The sequence below is a fragment of the Trachinotus anak genome, unplaced genomic scaffold, assembly GCF_046630095.1.
Source record: "Trachinotus anak isolate AG129_WGS33_773 ecotype Australia unplaced genomic scaffold, CSIRO_AGI_Tana_v1 ptg000008l, whole genome shotgun sequence".
Taxonomy (NCBI): Eukaryota; Metazoa; Chordata; class Actinopteri; order Carangiformes; family Carangidae; genus Trachinotus; species Trachinotus anak.
Window position 1 is genome coordinate 10,173,092 of NW_027273859.1, and position 20,528 is coordinate 10,193,619.

A 20,528-nucleotide genomic window follows, 5' to 3' on the forward strand; every position below is an offset into this window, starting at 1 on the left:
TACTGATTTGCTTGTGTTCATTGTATTATTTCTCCTCTTAATATTCTCAGTCACTTGACTGAACATACATCTCTTCCTCTTTCTACAGACTCCACAGAACTGCCCAAGCGTCTGAGCCTGGACAGCTCATCTTCCCTTGAGTCTCTAGCTTCTGCCCAGTCTGTGTCCAACCCCCTGCCCATGGGATACTCAAGCCTTCCCTTCTCTCCTCCCTGCCTGGACAATCAGGCATCAGATGCCATCTCTGTCTATAGCCTCAGCTCTGTAGCCTCCTCCATGAGCTTTGCCTCCAAATCAGACTGTGATTTCCTTGCTCATCGGCAACGCGGTGGGGCCACAGCACACTACTCTGTCCACAAACACCCTCATGTTCCCCGAAGTCGCTCTTCACCTCATGGCGCAGCTGCTGCAGTGGCAGGGACCCGGGGGGATGAGGAGGAATATGAGGGCTTTTCCATTATCAGCAGCGAGCCACTAGGAAGTCACTGTGACTCCCTGCCTCTGCCGCCAGGCCACAGCCAGCGCCACCACCGCGGCGGCAGGGGAGTTGGTGGGTCTAACGCAGGAGCAGGGAGAGGCTACACTGTATCAGTATCATCAAGGGGCAGTGTCAGCACCCCCACATCCCCTGTCAAAACATGTCTGGTGCCCAGCCCAAACTCACCATTCCAGAAGGTGGGTAAGGTGAGCAGTTCAGATACAGGTGAATCTGACCAGTCCAGTACCGAGACTGACAGTACGGTCAAGTCTCAGGAAGAAAAAACTGTCCCTCTGGATCCTCAGGAGCTGGCCCAGAAGATTCTGGAGGAGACTCAGAGCCATCTACGTGCTGTGGGTAGTCTTCAGCGAGCAGGGGCAGAGGGTGGGACAGCTGGCGGAACCTCAGCTCGGAGCAGCGCCTTCCGCTCTTCTGAAACTAGCGCTTTCAGCCGTCCTAACAGCAGTGCTAGTGGCCGAGCTCAGTCTTCCCCAAGACCCAAACCTCCCTCACGTTCCTCTTCGCTGCAGAAGATAAGCTCTGGCTACAATAGCCCTGCAGTCTCTGAGTCTTCCCAAAAGGAGGGCAGCCATCCTTCGCCCACTCTCGACAGCCATGCACAGTTCAAATTGAAGTACCCAAGCTCCCCATACAGCGGCCACATCTCTCGTTCCCCAAGTAATGTGTCTCCCAGTTCTGGTCACCAGTCCCCAGCTGGTAGTGCTCCGTCCCCTGCCCTCTCCTACTCCTCTACGGGCTCTGCCTGCTCTACATCAGCTGATGCTCCAGACTTGGACCGGCTAAGACGAGGGGTCATTGATGAAAAAGTCCAAGCTATCCACAATCTGAAGACCTTTTGGGCTAATGCTGCAGCCCAGCAGCAGCAGCAACATCTAGGTCCTGTCAAAGCTGTCCACAGTGCTCCTGGACCCCTTGCTTCTGCCAGTAGGGATGTACTGAGCCTTCTGAACCTCTCCCCACGCCATTGCTCCCCTAATGATACCCATGACAGCCTGGAGCTGCGGGAGCTAGGGCTGCAGTCACTGGATAAGGGCAGCAAGAACTCTTCCAATGGACACCACTGCTCCAACCCCAGAAAAGTGGCCCCATCACCTACTATTTCCACAAGCAGTAGCCCTGGTGCTCGTTCTATCCGACTACCTGCTGGCAACGGATACAAGTTCCTGTCGCCTGGAAGATTTTTCCCTTCCTCTAAATGCTGAGACATTTGAAAGGTCCTATACTTTTATCTGTCATTTACTATCCTGTGTGCTGGAGGAGTAGGGCACTTTTTGAGGACCACTATTGGTCCACCAAGTTTGACTGACAGTGAGAAGATTTGATTGGTCAGTGAGTGTGATCCTGCAGAGGCACATGAATGCTTTAGAGGGTGTCTTGTCTTTGTGCCCATAACACTGTAAATGGCAATGAGAAATACTCAACGACCTGATACTGTGTTTGTGTGTAACTGTGTGTCAGGTAGATGTAAATGCCATTTGGTATTTTTCCCCCAAAACTTTGCTGTTTGTGTGGGCCAAGATGCAACAGCTATGACTGATTTTCTCTAAATTTAATGGTTATTGTTATTATTGTTTGTTATTGTTATTAATATTATAATTATTATTATTATGTTTTGTAAATTAATTCCAGTGTTTCACAATCAGTATTAAGCGTTTTTATATTATTAAAAAGTGAACAAACCTGTACCATGTAAAGGTGGATAGAGTGGGGGAAAAAAGATTTAATATTTTTTATTGAAATCAAAAGGGCATTTTGCCTGATTTCTTTGTGAATTGACTGTCTCCTCTGAAGCATGGATTCTCTTGCTATTCAATGTTAAGTACCATGTATGACTTTTTAGCCCATGATTTTTTGAGATTAAACATGAAAGTTTCATGACAACCATCTGTCATTTATCAGTAAACAGTTTCAATTAAAAACATCATGTCTGCTTTCTTGTTTTCCTGACTTTATATTATTCTGTCATCTATCACCATTGTGCGACAGCCACATGTTTCCGTCACAAAAGTAGCTACTTTTCCTGTCTGTTTTGTTCACCTCTTTAGGCTTCTGAAAATAAATCAAAACAATCTTGGCTGAGCGACACGAAATTCATGTCCACACATAACGAATGTTATAAAGGTGGCATAAGCAAAAATGTTGGAACAACTGCTATTAGAGATGCACGGCCGATTGCAGTAGATGCACCCAGTGTTGTGCACCAGGTCTAAGGACAAGTCATTAGAGCAGATTACATTATGAAAGGATTTTGTTGTATTGCCTCGTAAATAAATCTGAAGCTGATGTGGTTTTAATGTGATGTGTTGAATAACTGGCTGGATCAGAGCAGCTGTACAATAGGCGGGTTGAAAACCAGCACTGAGAGATTTTCATTGGTTGATCCCAATTAGCAGGTCCGTATGTGCCCCCCCTTCTGCAAATCACCGCTGAAGAGGGAGGGGCCGGGCGCTGCTCATAGCAGCTCATGACGTCAGCAGCAATCAGCGGTAACTGGGCAGCGCCAGCGGTGTCGAGAGGAGCGAGAAAAGATGGTCCTCATCAAGGAGTAGTAAGTGCGAAGTTTCTGCCTATACCGGTCTTTTTTTTATCAGTTTGAAACCACGGCGTCGTTTAATAACTGATTCGGTTTTTTTTTTTTTCAATGGTTCGACACTGATGAAAACTTTTCATCTCGCCTCGGTGTCTGTGTCAGAAACACGAGGGAAGGGTGGGATTACCCGAGAGCCGCTGTGGCCTACCGGCGTTGACAGCGGCGGGGCACTGTGTGACAGCTGCGGTCATCTCACTGTCTCCCGTGCGTTCACCTTAAGCAGCTGACTTTTTAACACTTCGGACTATGCTTTGGGTTATGAGTTTAAAAGATAAGCCCACCTACATTTGTCAATTCAAGCTGGAAACTTCCAACTAACTTGAGCTACGTGTTAGCTCTCGGTTTGCTAATGCTAGCTAACCTAACAGTGCAACCTGAATGCGGAATCACCTAGCGCTGCTAATGTTATTTTAGCAACATTGACACATAAACCCGTGCCGGCGCCAGCTAATGTTACCCAAGATAAAAGACTTTGATTAATAGGCGAGTTTTTGTTTGGCAAACCAAGCTATTCGGAGCAACTATCTTACTAGCGGTGGTAGTATTTATGTTATGCTAGCTAACTTAGCTGATTGGTGTCTGAGTCATGAAGTTGTATCAAAAGATGCTTGTGTTGGCATTAAACCCGTTCCCATCCAGTCAGTTGGAAAAATACCAGAGCAGTAAACCAGCCATAAGCCTAGACAGAAACATGTTTAGGTAATGTTGGCTGTCTACTTCTGTTAGATGTGTGTCTGCTGGACCTGGACGTATAAGGATGCTTGTTTGTTACTTTTGCTCCATCAGTAAATGACTTGATGCGTTTTGAAAAAGGCAGGAAGACTGTTACAAAATTATCCTCCCGAGCTGGTCAAATAGTTAAATTTGTCTTTTCATAGGCACGAAAACACGTGTGTAACTGATTACCATATGTAGTTTTAATGTAAGACTTACATTTGTGTTCAGTTTCTCCTGTTCAGATTACATTTCTAAATCGTTTAAAATTGTAAGCTGAAGCTCTGTAGCACAAGAAGGTGGCAGGAGTCTAACAAATAAGATTATAAGTTGTTTGTTAGTGTAACAAACAGAAGCTTAAAAGCTTTAGTATAAGCAATAGAATTGAAAACCAGAATCTTAGAGAAATGTAAACAAAGTTTATTATTCAGCATAATTTTGGTGACTGTGGTTTGATCCAACCCTGAACTTTACTCCAGTGATTTGTGGCTATTGCAACCTCATATTTGCCCTCAAATGATTGTGGTTCATGCCTGTTTTTCCCTGTTTAGTTTGATAACAGGATAGATGGATGAATGAGTCTGGGTTTAATTCTGCATTTCACAGAAATCAAGAAACTTCAACTCCAATAAAATTAGAGCTATGTAATACAATGTTACCACAATATGTCGTTCACAACGTTACTTCAACATGTTTAGAAATGCACATGCACTTCTGCAGTTCATAGGCTTAATTCCGTCACCAACATGCTAAGCAGAAAATGACACTGACATTTTTGAAAATGGCATAACTATTGAAAGGCCCGCTCACCAACTATACTAAGTAACAGCAGATTGTATCTACATGTACCCACATCCATGTAGTGTTCCTCTAATGTGCTACAGCAAATTCTATGCTTCCGTTTAAAACCATCAGTCTGCATTTACCCACAATGCTCCTGTCGAGGTTATTTTTCAAACTTGAGAGCTATCATGATGAGCCTCTGTGCTCCTTGATTGTGATGAAAGTCAACATCTCGCATTAGGAGTACTTGCTATAAAGATGTCATTGGTCTCACCATAGCAGTCTGGAGTGAAAAAACACTATGTCTTTCACTGGGTGTCATTGAAAAGTTTAACCTCAGTTAATAAAATAGTGTAAATCTGGACAAAATGTAAATTCTCATTGTCATGGTTTGCCTCTGTTCGTTATCTACATCCATGGAGTGGAAACAGGGTGTGTGTGTCAGATTGAATAAAGCCTTGCATTAGATTTGTATTTTGAGAGAACTTCCTCTACCTACCATTTTTTTTCTCTGGCACTGTGTGGTTAGTGGTCACTGCGAGAGGCTTCATGTTCATCAGGGTAAATGTTGCAATTGCTTTGAGTGCAGCAAACCACACCCTGAAGTAGACTTCTGCTGGGATATGAAGAAAAAAGTTGCAGTATACTTTTACCATGCATCGAGTAAAGACTGTCTTCAATGTTTGGATATCTTGTGTAATAAAGATTCAGATGTAAGTTTTTACTTTTTTTAAACAGCTGCACCTTCTGCCACAGCATATTTGTTGTTTATAAACAATGTTTTTAGCCCTTTCTTTGCTAATCCTCCTCTCGCGCCTCTTTTCAATTGGACATCTCGAAGCTATATTCAGTCTTGGCTCCATTCACCTGTAGCTTTTCCACTCTGGTCTAGTGATGGTTTCCTCTCCTCTTGCTGAAGTCAGCAGTGTGTCAAACGAGGCAGTAGTAGTTTTTTCCTCAGGAAGAATGACCACAACCAGCTTCCTGTTCCTTAGCAGTGAGAAGGTTTCCGTGCATTGCAGAGGTTATCTCTAATGCCACAATGGAGTGCACATGGCAGCAGTGCAGCTGCTTCTGCACTGGTTTTTCATTTTCATTTTTGCTTCATGTGACATGTCAGTTGTCTGTCAGTCTCCACATTCATTATGAAATATGATAAGTAATGTAAAGCATTTATAGGGAATTTTGTCAGTAAATGTTAGTGTGTGTATAGCAGCCTTTTTATGTTTCGAATGATCAGTTTTAGTTTACGTGATATGTTTATGGACCCGCAGTAATGTGTTTTTGTTGTTTTACACATTTTGGATTATGAGTTTGATCCAGAAACACAGAGTCATGTTTTTCTGCACCTTCCTTCAATGTAAAGTTATTTTTGTTGGTAATATAATACTTAGGCTTGTTCATGTTGAATTCAAGTTAACAAGTCATGCTTCTGGCAGAACTGCTTCCTATGAATGAATGATACAAAACGTCTCTCTCTTTTGCAGCCGTGTGGTTTTACCCTGTAGTGTTGAGGAGGTGAGTAATCAGTTTCTGTCTCTATGATGAAATTAGTTATGTAGATTTATTTTCATTTTAGAGCCTCTTGATATTACCTAATCTCTTACTTTTCAGTGTCCTTCCTCATTATAAATTGCATCAAATCAAGCTAAGGTGTTTTTTGTTTTTTTTTCTTTTTTCTTGTGGCCCTACAAATGGTTTAGTTACTTTAAACCAAATCTATATGAATGCAAAAATCTTTATTTTTTCTTAAAGTAGTCTGTTTATTTCAGTTCCACTATAATATTAACAGACTTTTTCCACTTGCACCCCAGTTCATTTTTTTTGTTAGTCTGACATGCAGTGGAACCCAAATCCCTTATTTGGGCTGAGAACGTGCCATAGAGCGGTGGTTAATAGGACTTAAAACAAGTCTCTGCAACGCACCTTTCTTTAAAATGATTGCTTTATATTATCTAGCGAATAATACATGCATCACTATATTATTGTATCCAGTGTTTGACTGCTGGTTGCAAGTTAAGACAACACACTTGTATCTAAAAAGGCATAATTTGTAATCCTTGTGTTTTACATGAGCAGGCAATTGTTCTTGTGTTTATAGAGGTTTATGTCACAAATCCCAGACTCACCCTGCTGCCTTATATGGTGATAAAATCTCTTGGCAATTAGTGCTGTGTTTTAAAGCTCATTCCACATAAATGAAAAGTGAGTGTTCTCCTCAGGCGATAAACACTAATAAGAGCTGTGGTAGCTGAAATCTAAGCAAACATCATCATCTGTTGCACCATCTATTGTTCAAACATAATAACTCTGGACACTAGTTGATTTGCTCTATAGTTTGTATGATAGACTTAGTCTGAAATGCAAATAGACTGTCCTGATTAGAATTGCCCATTATTGTGTTTTGTTTTGGAAAGGCAGAAGTATATTTTTAAAAAGACCCTTGCTCCTACACTTCAGTTCTGACACAAGCTTATTTGACTATTGAGTTTTTCTTGGCACGTTATATAACTCTGCAGTCCCCTAGAATGACGGCAGGACAGTAACACATCTTACCAAGTTTATTTTGGCTTACTTACTGGCTCAGTTTTATAACACTAATCACATAATAAATGTTTTGATTAATAATAAATGTCCCTATAATCACAACATAAACATATAACACAGGGCTGTAACCTAATGGTGGTTCCCAAAGTGGGATTTGGGATGCCACAAGAGGCACATACAGTACAGAAAGACAATTACATTTATTTTTTCTTCTACAGTACTGGATACTTTGACCTCGTCACGCCTCTAAAACATTTAAATGAAAGTGAAAAGGAAACATTTTTGGGTTGGAAAATAGCCTGTGATGGGGCAGACTTTGTTTCAGTTCAAGAGGGCATGAGCCAAAAAAAGTTGGGAACTACTTACCTACCTACCTTTTTTTAAATGCTCAAATTTGGTGAGATGCAAACATTGTATACCTCATTGGACTTGGAGCACCAGTAAGTTTATCTATTTTCTGTCCATACAGTAAATCACCTCTATTTTTGTCTTGATGTTATGTTATTTGTGTTACAGTATCAAGTGGGACAGCTGTTCTCTGTGGCTGAGGCGAGTAAAAATGAGACGGGTGGTGGTGAGGGCATTGAGGTACTCAAGAATGAGCCCTATGAAAAAGATGGAGAGAAAGGACAGTATACACATAAAATCTACCACTTAAAGAGGTATGTGCCTTTTTTAAAATCCCAGTTATTTGATCCCATAACTGTTTTCCTATGGTGTAATAGACTCGTCTTACCAGGTGATGGCAGTGTTGTCTAGTCTTTGTTGTGAAACACTCCAAGTTACTATTTTGCTTGTTAGCTGCAGTTGTTCCTCTAGAAACAATAAGTGAAGCAATGTGTCTTCCTTTCCCCTTCCTCTGCCTACATCTACCCATTCCCTTCCTCATTCCCCACCCTACAGTAAAGTCCCAGGGTTTGTCAAGCTGTTAGCCCCTGAAGGCTCCCTGATATTCCATGAAAAGGCCTGGAATGCCTACCCCTACTGCAGAACCAGTGAGTTCCGCTCCCTGTATCACTTTACCTTTGCTTTTCCCTGAAACCCTTGGTCCTCTCCATGGTTGAATACACTTGTGTTATTGTATTATGGTCATCTATTTTCTGTTGGTGTGAATTTACAGTGTTTGTTTTATTATATATTTAATGGTAATGGTGTTTTTTGCCCCCCCACCTTCTCTTCATGTCTAATTTGGATCCAGTTGTGACGGTAGGTGCCCTTAAATGGCTTTGTTTTTTGCATATCTTAAATTGTCAAAATATCTTAGTTGTAACCAAGTTTCACTTTACTCAAACTTATATTATACATTCAGCTTTCTGATATCCCGCCTCTTCCTCCTAGAACGAATATATGAAAGACAATTTCTTCATTAAGATTGAGACGTGGCACAAACCAGACCTTGGAACACAAGAAAATGTGAGTACCTCTGCATTTTATCAAGTAAATCTCCAATTTGATTAGTACATTTGAGTTTGTATGCTCATCTTACACTGTTGTTGTTGTTGTTGTTGTTGTTGTTGTTGTTGTTGTTGTTCAGGTGCACAAACTAGACTATTCCACATGGCAGAATGTAAGTGTTGTGCCCATTGACATCGCAGACAGAAGTCAAGTGTCCGCTGCTGTAAGTACACCCTCACTTCTGGCACATTTCTAGTGCAAGAGAAAAGTTTGGCGCCTTCATGTGGACAAACCTGATTACTACCAAGTTATCGTCATTTATCTTTTTAGTGTATCTTTAAGAATAATTTTCTTAACAGATAAAGGAGTTTCTTCATTTCAAAATAAGATTTTATTTTATTTTTTTAAATACTGATTTGAAATGGGAAAACCTGCAAATCATCACACTGGAAAAGTTAGAATCTCAAGATGTTTAACATTTTGATTCGACAAACACTATTTTAATAGGTTTTTCTGCTTGATTGCAGGACTAATTGTTCAGCCCTATTTTCCACCTTTTTGCTCCTTTAGAACAAAAAGAACTGGTGGACAGGGCTGGACAGATTTTAGTAAACTGTCTGTATTACCAGAATATAAAGCACAATGAGACACATGCTCTTCTGGCTAACGGTGAAGAATGATGTGACCATAAGGGATATCCTGCTCAAGGATTTTTGTTCACAATTTTAGTCCTTTACTATTGAGTAGCTTACAATACCCAATACCAACACAATACTTATAATTACATAACCTAAATGTTGATGTAACAGCCTAACTATCTGTTGTTCCATTAAAGTAACAAGGCTGTAGACTACTGTATCTCACAGACATGACTTTCTATGAACTTCTTGATCCAAATACTGAAGGTAATGGTTAAAAATATAAAGGTATAAGCTCAAATTGTTCATATTCTACATTGAGTGAAAGTTTAATTGGGAGAATGCCGCCTCAGACAACAATGTCACATGATACACTAGAAAGAGGTCTCACTCTGCTGGATTTGTTGTAACTAAAGAAACAATCAATCAGTTCACTCCTGATCCATTATAATATGCCTGATCAGCTCAGGACATCTCCAGTAACCATTTCATTATGTGTTGAATATATGTGAATTATCTAGCATTTGATCTACATTTGAAGTGTCAGCTTCTTGAAATCTTTGTATTTAAAACTTCTATACACTATTTAAACATTCTAAGACTGCCTAAATAATATTTCAAAATATAAATATGAGTTTTTGATACTCTATTTACAATCTCTGAAATCTTATTTGAAGATGTTGCCCGTTATTGCTGTTATTTGACATCACATTGCCTCATTTCACTGTGGCTCTGTGTGTGCTTGTGTGCATATGTGTGGCTATTTGACTGAAAAGCATTAGTTTGTGTGTGTGTGTGTGTGTGTGTGTGTGTGTGTGTGCGTGCGTGCGTGCGTGTTTGTTTGCGGTTGGTAGTTAACGAGGCGGACGTGTTTGCCTTACTGGAGCAGTGTGTTGTGTCTGAGGGCCCTATCAGCCCTCAGCCTCAGGCATGGCTGCAGGGCCTGGGGCGTACCGCCAGCACAGATGAGTTTGTTAGTGTAATTAAGGCTCATAGTGCTTCGTATGCCGGAACTAGACAAACACACACACGACACGAACACACTTGCGCTCTAACACACACTCTTTTACTTGAGGAGTAGCTCCTTTTCGTCTACCACGGCACATCGATTCACAGGCCTCATTAGTGCAGCACACTGTATTGTTATAGTGATGGAGCTCTCAGCACTAAAACAGCCAAATTAGTGTGTGTGCGTCTGTGTGGGGGTGGGTTTCTATCTCTTTTCACACATTGGGCACCCTCCTGTTGGCCGATAGCCCTGAAAAGTAGCTTTTAGCTGCAGGCGCATCATGATTTATTTGAAATTGCTGGGCCCTTGAGCTGTTGATAATTTGAAAGCCATTTCATTTATTTGTATTACTGTTTCTCTTGCCTACTTTATGAAGTCAACTTTGTCATGTGCTCATATGCTTGCTGTATGCACTCAGTATCACTTGGTATTTTTTTTTTTAATATGCCTTTAAAGATCTTTTTGCCATGGGACCAAGGTTCTCCTGTGCAATGGGGAATAAGTGGTTCGTCCAGTAAAATAGGTTTGACAGGACATTACTGTATGTACTGGATGTATAGGATAAGGGGTGCTGTTGCAGTTAGAGCAGCTGTAGATACAAATACCTGTATGTGCAGCAACACAAGCACTGAGCAGCACACGTGCAGATAGACGGAATCCATGCCCCACAGTGTTTTGCTTGTGAGCCAACAGAACTGTAACCTACTGAATGCTATAATGAAACTTTCTTTTGTTCAGTGCTTTGTCTTAGACAGTTACTGAAATTATATCTAAAACCTTTGTTGCTAAATTAGAAAGAACACATATTTGTTGAATTTATGCTGTACCATATTCATGAATCATACATTTAAATTAGTAATAGATGAATTTGTTGAATAGCCTGTGTCAGTTAAATATAATGTGCTATGTGTATTCATTATACAAATTGTTCTCATTGTAGGACTACAAGCCGGATGAGGATCCCGCCAAGTTCAAGTCAGTTAAGACCGGCAGAGGACCTCTTGGGCCCTCCTGGAAGGTAATGTTCTTGTGAGCTGTGGAAATAAGATTTATCACAGTCACACGCAAATAGCAATTAATGCCATACAATTTAACCCACTTTTGACCTTTGTGTACTAAACTATTTGAAGGTCATTGTCATTCACACAAGACCGAGGTCTGACCTTGGATAATTCTAAGCAGTTCCTCATAATTATAAACTGTTTCTGCGATGTTTTTATTCTGAAAGTTCAGCACAGCTGGTGTAACCCTGCCGATAAACAGAATTTCCAAGGCACTGACTAAACTAAGGTTTGTCATAGTGAAATGGAAAGAATATGGAACATCTGTAAATCTGTCTAGAGCAGACTGTCCTCCCCACACAGAGAACTATCCCAGCTCTGAAGAAGCTACAGGGTTCTGTGGTGGGGATGGGAGACACCATGCACACAACAATTGTTGGAGAAACCCACAACAAACAACAAGCCACTGCTGAAAACAAAACGCATGACATTTTGGCTAGTGTTGCCAGAAGGTATGTGGGAGACTCTCAAACACGGAAGAAGAAAGTTCAGCACTCTAAGACCAAAGATTGAGCTTTGTGTGTGGTGTTTGCTGATGGCAGCTGTGAGGCTGCTCCTCTGCACCAGCTCTCAGAAGTCCTGTGATGATAGTGGGTAAAATGAATGAAGAAAGGGAAATCCTTGAGGAAAGCCTGCTGCAGTCTGCAAGAGAACTGCTGCTTGCAAGAGGATTAATTTTCCAGCAAAAACAACCCCAAAAATAAAGCCAAAGCTACTCAGGAAATGCCTAAAAGCAATAATGTTCGTCTCCTAAAGTTACAGAGACCAGACCTCAATCCAATCAAGAATCTGTGGCTGGACTTGAAAAATACTTTTCACTCATGGTCCCTATGTAAATTGATGGAACTAATTCACTTATTCAAAGACGTAAGGAGATAAAGTGTCCAGATGTGAAAGACTGAAGCTTGTAGACTTGAACTTACACAATTAATTTGTGCCTTTTATTTATTAGTTTTTTTTTTAAATTTAATTTAGACCCATTTGTAGATTTGTCTTCACGTAGACTTGAGCACCATTGCCTGTAATCATCAGAATAGCTCTGAGAGCACAGAGCTGGTGGAAGGCTAGAGTGGTGTCTGCAGCGCTGTAAGGCTGCACTGTGATGAAGACAAATCACCTCTTTCTCGACTCTAATTGGATGTAATAGAAAATTCAAGTCATTGGGTCAGATAAAGGTTTCCACCCTGAGCGGCGGCGGGGGGTGGGGGTGGGTGGGGGGGCGGGGGGTGGCGACTGTGTTTGGACATTTATACTAAATTTGACAAGAAGCAATTCTGAATAAAGACTGATGTACTTTTGATAGAAAGTAGTAAGTCAATAAGACTTAGCTCATCCACACAGAAACTTTGACAGGAGTTTTGCTGCTTTCCCCTCTAAGCCCTGTCGTAACCCACAGCCTCACAAATGGGTCCTGCTCACCGTTACAGCACTGAGAATGTCTGTTCTGCAGTAGAGCCCTCAAGTTCACCATGGGAAACTTTCCTCTGCTTCAAGAATTTTCACAGAACAAAGGCAGCCAAACAGCTTTTAAAAAGTATGAATAAAGAAGCACAACTTTTTATTTTGTGTTTTTAATTAGATCACTTTCCCGTCCGCTGTGGACATGGGAAAAAGACTGTTTTTGAAAAGGTAAAAAAAAAAGTAGTTATGTGACAACAGAGGCACAATTTCTGCCAGCTTCTCAGAGCAATAAAACTCTTGTCTATCTCTGCATGCACACATGCTTGCATATCAGTACCCTTTGTATTTCTGAAAACTTCTGCTCCTTTGAGTGGGGCACAGAGAGGGAGAGAAGAAATGTCACCGTAAATGTTTTGATGTAGAATCCGTTTCATGTGAAGTTCTCCTTTAGCGATGACAACTTTTCTAAACCCACTGCAAATTTAGAAATGTTTCTCATTTCCCCTCTCTCGCTCTCCTCCATGATCGCAGCATCAAACGGCAGTAGGATGAGGGTGATTGAGGCGGGTCTGTGGCATTTTCTTTTGGAATGCCGAGCCAGAATGAAGTGATTAATTAAACAGGTGTTCTCGGAGGGAGAGTTTGTGTGTTCTGGGGGCGAGCAGGTCCTGGGTGTTAATAATGTAACCAGCTTTGCACCGCGACGCCCTTATCGCTTCGCAAGCACCGTTTTATCTGCCTTCCATGGCCACAAAGGCATGCCTGTTGGGAACGGTGTCGCTGTCAGGGCGGAGGCAGAGAAATGGTCCCTTCATCTGGAGTTTATCCACTTTGCTCTGCCCCAACCCCCCTCCTCTTTTTCTTCTCTTCAGAGGGAGGCAGAGTGCACGCAGCAGATGGATTTAGAAAGTGTGTTGGAGATTAGGGTACTTTTATCTGTGCAGAGCACATCTTCATATTGATAATTATTTCAGCAAGCTCCATACCCAAAGCATTATGTATTAATGATTTTTAGTTTTGAAAGCAGCCTCGATTAGTCTAAAATAATATTCTCTCAGCCTTCTGCTGTTTTTACAATTATGCTCTCATTGGAAAGTTTCTGTCAAGTTTTTGCTGTTATTTATTCTGATACTTTAAAAAGTGATGGGTTGTAAATCCTGACATTGTTTTTGCTTTGCTGTTCTTCTCCCAACAGAAAGAGCTGGTTAGTAAGACTGACTGCCCAAGGATGTGTGCCTACAAACTGGTCACAGTCAAGTTCAAGTGGTGGGGCCTGCAGACCAAAGTGGAGAACTTCATCCATGAGGTTAGAGTGACATGTTTACACTTCACCCAGTCCATTTATATTTGCTCATGAGATGTGTTCAGGTTGCAGAAGCAGTAATCTACATCTTAACTCTCTGATTGGCCAAAACTACTGTTGGAAGTCAAAAACAATAATACTGCATTTTGTCTTCCAAGTAATGTAATGTGTTATGATGATGATCATACTATCGTATTGTTGTTGTTTTTGTTGGCCTGAAGAGTTGCATGTAACTTATGCCCACAGAACACAGAAACACATCAGTGTGATTATTGTTCTGTAATTTTACATTACATTACTTTTCCATACTGTCATAAATCTTTCAAAAATAGTCGTATCAATAATGTGATGACTTCAGCCATATCATCCAAACCTAAGAAACACTGCCTCTGTCTCCCCAGCAAGAGAAGAGGATCTTCACTAACTTTCACCGCCAGCTCTTCTGTTGGATTGATAAGTGGGTGGAGCTTACTATGGATGATATCCGGCAGATGGAGGCCGAGACACAGAGGGAGTTGGATGAGGCAAGTAGCAAAATATAAATTACCCACAATTAAAAATAAACCTTTTACATACTGGTCATTGTTGGACTTTATACAGGAAACTGCCTCCACTCTCAGGAAAGTGAAGGCAGAGCCTGTGGCCTCCTAATATTTGCCAGAGCTGCAGATGAACCAGTGTGACACTGCATCTACTCAGTTTTGTCTTTTTATGTATTGCCATTTTATCCACTATACGCGTTTACACATGATTGGCTGTCCACTAAAAATATATCCTCTAATTCTTAAAAATATTTGGAATTTATGTGTTAAACCATATAACCTTGTATTCACCATTCTTGTACTCACAATGATAATAAGCAATATTTCTCATAGATGTGTTTTTGTTTTATGCTTTGCACTTTCTGCTGTTCAATTGTCTGTGGACAACAGAAAGTAGATTTTTGTTCTAAAACATTTGATTAAAGTATGAGAGTCTGATAGAGTATTCATAGAAAATGCCAGTTACAACAACTATATCAGCAGCTTCCTCAAGAGTGAGATAACAATTCAGCATGCTTTCTCTGGAAAAAAAAACATTTTGTGCGACAAGCATTACTTCCATGACCCCCTTCTACTGTATTTAAGAATACATTTTGGTAACAAAGAAACAAACTCACCATTTTATAAAAACCTGTTGTTGTTGCCTAGTCCTAGCTCCTCTCACCGGCTTCCTCATTCCTGTTTCTGTGATTTACTGCATTTTATTTTTGTCCAGATGCGTAAGAAGGGCTCTGTGCGAGGTACAAAGGCTGCAGACGAGTAGCCAGGCCAGGTGTATGTCTGAGCGTTGCTTTGTAAGTTCTCACTAGTAAAGGTCTCTTAGATGCTGTGTTTGCTCCCTGTTGGGTTTCTGTGTTACTGCTCTCACTCTGTACTCTGGTGTTGTGAAAGGGCTTTTAATCCACCATGGTTATATGTGCACATGTGTCTTTGTGTTCTCATGCAACTCTATAGCTCCCTCTGAATTAGTTAATAACACCACATCACTGAGAAATATGACTCATGTGCTAGGTCGTTGGCTGTTTTGCTGACCCAGTGAAAACGGTTTGCATGAGTGCGTGTTGTGTATGTGTCCACATTTGTGTATGTAAACGCCTTGTCCTCTGGATATATCCAGACATCTGGGCAAACTTTTCTCAGAATCACACATGCTATTTTTTAAGAGGTGGCCAGTACTTAAAAACACCCACAAAAGGCCTGCTCAAGCCTAGTACCTGCAATCCAGAGCCTCCCCATAGAGGAATACAAGGCAGAGAAGGAAAACAGTCCTCTTTTAAATCACAGGCTTTAATTTCTGTGAATCACATTCTCTGTAAAGCCTCACCGCTGGTTTGCTCTTGGAACTACTCTAAATATCAGTCTGGGAGCTTTTGGCCGTACAAGGAGAAAAAGGGAGGAATCTGGGCTGGACTGGCCAAAGTGGGCCAGGCTCAAACATTCCTGGCTTACTACCAACATACAGCATTTTGTGCTGAGCGCTCCGCCCACCCCCACACCCACCCCACCAGCCTCACATCTCGCCCCAATTCAGCATGTGTTTCCCATTTTCCCTTGGAGTAAGTAAACAGGCGGGTGCCATCAAAGAGGGCTGCGGTGAAGAGGCCGACGAGGCCTGAACCTCTGGGCTCAAGGGTTAGCAGGGTCACAGATGGACTGTACGGGACGGCAGCGGGTGATGGTGGCCAAAGCTTACGTACAGACGCCACCATCCAGGTTGTTGACAAGACTGCAGAGTGTGAATGAGAAACTCCACATAATGGAAACGATGCACCAGCAGTGATGTCTTTGCCTTTTTTGTGTACACTGGTCGGGTGCTGTTGGTGTGAAAAGGGTGGGGGGGGGGGCGTGTGAGAGAAGGAAAGGGCAAGAAAGGGGGGGTGGCTTCAAGATGGCTCCTTTTTTCCTCATTAACATACAAATGGAATTCTGCAGTTGAGAAGGAGTCTGTGCTGTGATTGAGAAAAAAGGGGGGGAGGATGGGGAAAAGGATGGAGAAGTGGTTGGGTGAATCCTCATGCCATTTCATCAGATCTGTCTATTCCTCTGTTTAGTGCCACTGTTAGTTTGAACTGTTCCATTAAGGTGTTCGGCTATCAGATTCTAACACTAATTGACTTTCCAAAGCCATCAGCCTCAGGCTGGGAGAATCTGAAAGTGATGCTTTTATCTACCTAGAGGACAAACAAGGGGCTTGATAAGACTGTTGGAGCGGATTGTAAGGAAAGGCTAAAGATTTTAGTTTGTACAAAAAAAAGTGTTGTATTTTTAATAGTTTGTGAGGCAGGAAGTGAAACCTAGTTGTGTGTATTGAATAGAAATAAGTCAAGTTTTTGCAACATACCTAGCAAACATTCATGAAGGCTTCCACTGACTGCGACCATCCACTAAACCTCCCCTCATCTGTTTAGCTTGTATAAATCTTATCTTAAACTTAAAACTTTGCCTCCTCTTCCCCACAGCTTCGCAAACAGGGTGAAGTCCGAGGAACCAGTGCTGCAGACGAATGAAAAGGCAAAGGATTTTAAACACCCACGATGACAGCAGCGATGGTCCTTCGGTGCCACTTTTTACCTTAACTGATTCAGGCTGTGGAGGATGGGGCACTGCTACCTGCAATCAATAGAGCGGATCCCTGACTTGCACCCAATCATAGACATTCTATCCACAGAGGAATTGATTTCTAGAAACCAACACGATCCTAGCTGATAAGACTCTGGTTAATTTTGATCTCCTGGGCAGAGGAAGGCCAGGTATCAGCATCATGTTATTGACAAGACCAAGCCTTCTGGAGAGATATGAAGAGGAGCTACTTCCAGTAGAGAGAATTTTTACTAAAGTAAATCCATTGGTTTGATTCCACAGTGGCAGGTGTTGGACCAAATATTTCCTCTGTATTATTTCGGTTTCATTTTTCTTTTTTTTTTTTTTCTTTTGTTAATGTTACCCTCCAAAACATTCCTCTGAAGATGATGCCCTGTCCAACCTCTTTGTCTCCCTCTTCGTTTTAACTGTACACACTGGCTCAGTGGTTTGCATTCCCTGGCATGAGTCTGTCTGTTTGTCATACTCATGTTCCTTCCTGCCACAGCCTCCATTAAGAGATTACTAACACCCTTGGCGCCTTGGCCCATTGTAATCCTCCCCCCCATCACCCCACTTTCCCTAAAGCACTGCATTATTAGCACTGACAATCATGCCCGTACAGGTATTTGCTCTCACTTCCGTACAGATTTAATAGAAACCCACACATGCATATGACACATATACATTGCGCACATGAGGATAAACATGTGAATTCATTCTCACACATACACACACTCGCAGGTGTGGATGCCTTTGTGGTGACTGATCACTTAAAAGCTCAAGCTGGGCAGATCCATGCAAGCTTGTTCAGCTAAAGGATGTTACTTTGGAAGTGTTTACAGCTCTGTTGTTTGTTTTGTTTTTTTTTTTCCCTTCTCCCCACACACTCCCTATTCTGAAGACATTCACACATAACATACAAAACAGCATTCACCTCCCTAACAGATGTCCCCAGAGAAACTGCACTGAAAAACAGCCACAGATGGTGCTACACCCCTCCGGCCTCTGTCACAAGCAAAACTGCACCGCACTGCTTGTCCCACCCCAGAGGCCCGTCTCACTCATCTGGTTCTCCGAAGTTCTCCGTCTCCAAAAGGCCGCTTCTTCTGCTTCATTCTAGGTGTGTTTACAGATTTCATAAATGCCTTATCAGTTCCCAGTCAACACCAGCACCACACACTGCTTGCCTTAATCTCCTGACCCTTATATCTATCGGACCTATTATACCTATTGTATCTCTGCTGCCAGCTATTGCTCTAGCTACCTCCCTTGTTTCTGACTGGCAATTTTCCTGACGCCTAAATGTTAGCACTAGCTATTAGCTGCTACTTGTAAGGAGTAAGCCTTGGCAGACAGAGCTTTACGAGCAAAGTTGTTTTGTGATTACTCTTTGTTTTCTTCAGGGTGTAGAATTCCACGATTCCCTTTTTATATTTCCTGATATGTGTCACAGCGCCTGAGAAAATGCAATCCCTTCAGCAAAACTTAATGTATCATGGCTGTAACAGCCCGCGTGCACTGTTGTTGCTGCAAAGGGCTGCAGATTTTCATCTGTGCCTCAGACCAGCCGTTTGATGGATATGCCATTTTAATGACACTTTCAACTCTACAGTGCACTTTCTCCCCCTAGGCTTCAGAATCATGTGGCACTGGCCTACAGTGTTGATCGTCACTTGTGTTACATACATTCACAGTACAAGTGGTTTCCTCATCTGATTCCTACTGGTGTTCTTCGAGTGTTAGTGTTTTTGTGTTTTTGTTTTTTTTTGTTTTGTTTTTTTCTAGTGTGTCAGTGTCTTAAATTGTGCAACAGGAATTATGGATTTGTTTTTAGAGATCTATTTTCCACATTTTTAAGACGGTGATAATGAAATATTCTCGGTTCAAAGATTCTAATGTTTTTATTTTTCTGTCAGTCCAATGAGGGAATGTCATCACTTCCTCAGTAATAGGTTATTAGCATTTCAAAATAGCGTAAATGGATTTCTGATATGTTTACATGTATTCTGCAATTGTAGGCTTTTTTTTTTTTTTTTTTTTTTTAATATAGGAAAAATCGGAAGCAAATTTCTAAGGCAACATTTTTCAAAACAAAAAAATCTTCTCAGGTGAACAATATGACACAACTATCTTTTTGACATTGTTGCTCATCACAACCATAGACTTCCTTTCACCATGTCCTTTTCTGTGGGAAATATGGTGTTACACTTTCAGTATGATGGGAGGTATTCATGATATGGTCTGGTCCATTTCATTGCAGTATATAAGACAGCCAGTTGATCTTTGTAACTGTACTGGAATTGTGTGCATGTGTTTGGAAGTGTGAGAAAGAAAGTCTTCAGTGTAATCAACATTTCCAAGTCTAAATGATTCCTGCTGTTTGTGGAATAGAGAACCCAGTGGCTAAAGAGAATAACTTAAATCAATGGTTTCAGTTTTGCTAACTGCCGAGACAGTGACATACGGGAGAGGAAATATTCACAAAGCAACTGTACAGTCTTATTCTAATTTATGAAATCTAAAACTGTTTAATTTCTGAACGGCTTGCTTTTAAATGTGTCTGATCAGCTTTTGAAATTCAGGGGACACGGTAGTGAATGTATGATATTTTGTGCCTTTTCTTTCTGTAGATCTTTGTGTGCCATTAAGTCTTCATATTGTATCTAAATATCAAATAAATTTTTGTCTGGAAAATAATATCCAGATTGTGCTCATGTCTGATTGTACACAGGTGCTTGTTGGAGACTTGGGGCCCGAAGGGGGAATATGTTCAGACTTTTTTCTCCTAACTTTTGCGTTCATATTTCCAGACCAGTGGATGTGCCTGTAGATTGGCTGAAAAGATGTGACTATTCTTTCCCCTTGTAAAACCTCAGACCTGCTAATGGCAACAGCGAGCACATAGCTATTGATGCAGTCATGGGAACATCACAACACTTTTAAACAGCTGTCTACTTAGTCTAAGTCACTGTCTTTTAAATAACAGCTTTTTATTGAAGATGTAGGTTGATCTTGAATTAATTTGGAGGGTGAAGATTGAAAGCTAAACGTTCCTTTAGCAAAGTTGCTGGTGACTCCGGCACAGACTAGACTTACAGTGACCCACAGGTCAGAAGAGTCGCACAATAACAGCGGAATCCGTGCTAAAGAGCAGGAAGAGCCACCAGTCTGCAGGCTGAGATATCCGCCTTTTTTATTGTTTGTGGAGGAATGGTCACATGTGCTTGCTGCAAGGAAACCAGTCATATCTGCCCCAGAACAAGCAAATAATGCTGTTTCTAAAAGGGGAGATGGGCAGAGTCGCCCACACACCTCCTGTTAAGTGGCAGCTCACAGTAGTCTGCAGTAGGCATGTATCCATCCATCCATGTGTCTCGCTTGCAGAGAAGATGAAGGGACATGTCATGAGTGAGCCCCTGTCGTTTAAATAGATGAGGCAACAGATGAAGAGAAGAAATGGATC

General features: G+C 41.5%; 2 protein-coding genes across 6 annotated transcripts in view; both read left to right on the plus strand.

The window, feature by feature from the left end:
• The window catches only part of LOC139623874 (tetratricopeptide repeat protein 28-like), a 166,168-nt gene extending 163,730 nt beyond the window's left edge, over positions 1-2,438 (plus strand). For all 4 annotated transcript variants that reach the window (XM_071482478.1, XM_071482479.1, XM_071482480.1 and 1 more), the window contains one exon: positions 89-2,438. In XM_071482478.1, the coding sequence (XP_071338579.1) occupies positions 89-1,701 (1,613 nt within the window). In that variant the 3' untranslated portion in view covers positions 1,702-2,438. The remainder of the gene's footprint in view (positions 1-88) is intronic.
• Positions 2,439-2,937: 499 nt separating this feature from the next.
• Positions 2,938-19,762, plus strand: LOC139623876 (phosphatidylinositol transfer protein beta isoform). Of its 2 annotated transcripts, XM_071482484.1 has the most exons (12): positions 2,938-3,047; positions 6,074-6,104; positions 7,650-7,795; positions 8,037-8,128; positions 8,332-8,339; positions 8,472-8,546; positions 8,668-8,751; positions 11,116-11,193; positions 13,833-13,943; positions 14,342-14,464; positions 15,198-15,276; positions 16,942-19,762. In XM_071482484.1, exons 1-11 carry the CDS (start codon positions 3,028-3,030, stop codon positions 15,243-15,245), a joined length of 816 nt encoding a protein of 271 aa, XP_071338585.1. In that variant the 5' UTR covers positions 2,938-3,027; the 3' UTR covers positions 15,246-15,276; positions 16,942-19,762. The 2 variants fall into 2 exon arrangements, with proteins under 2 accessions (XP_071338585.1, XP_071338584.1); XM_071482483.1 differs by lacking the exon at positions 15,198-15,276.
• The last annotated feature ends 766 nt before the right edge of the window (positions 19,763-20,528 follow it).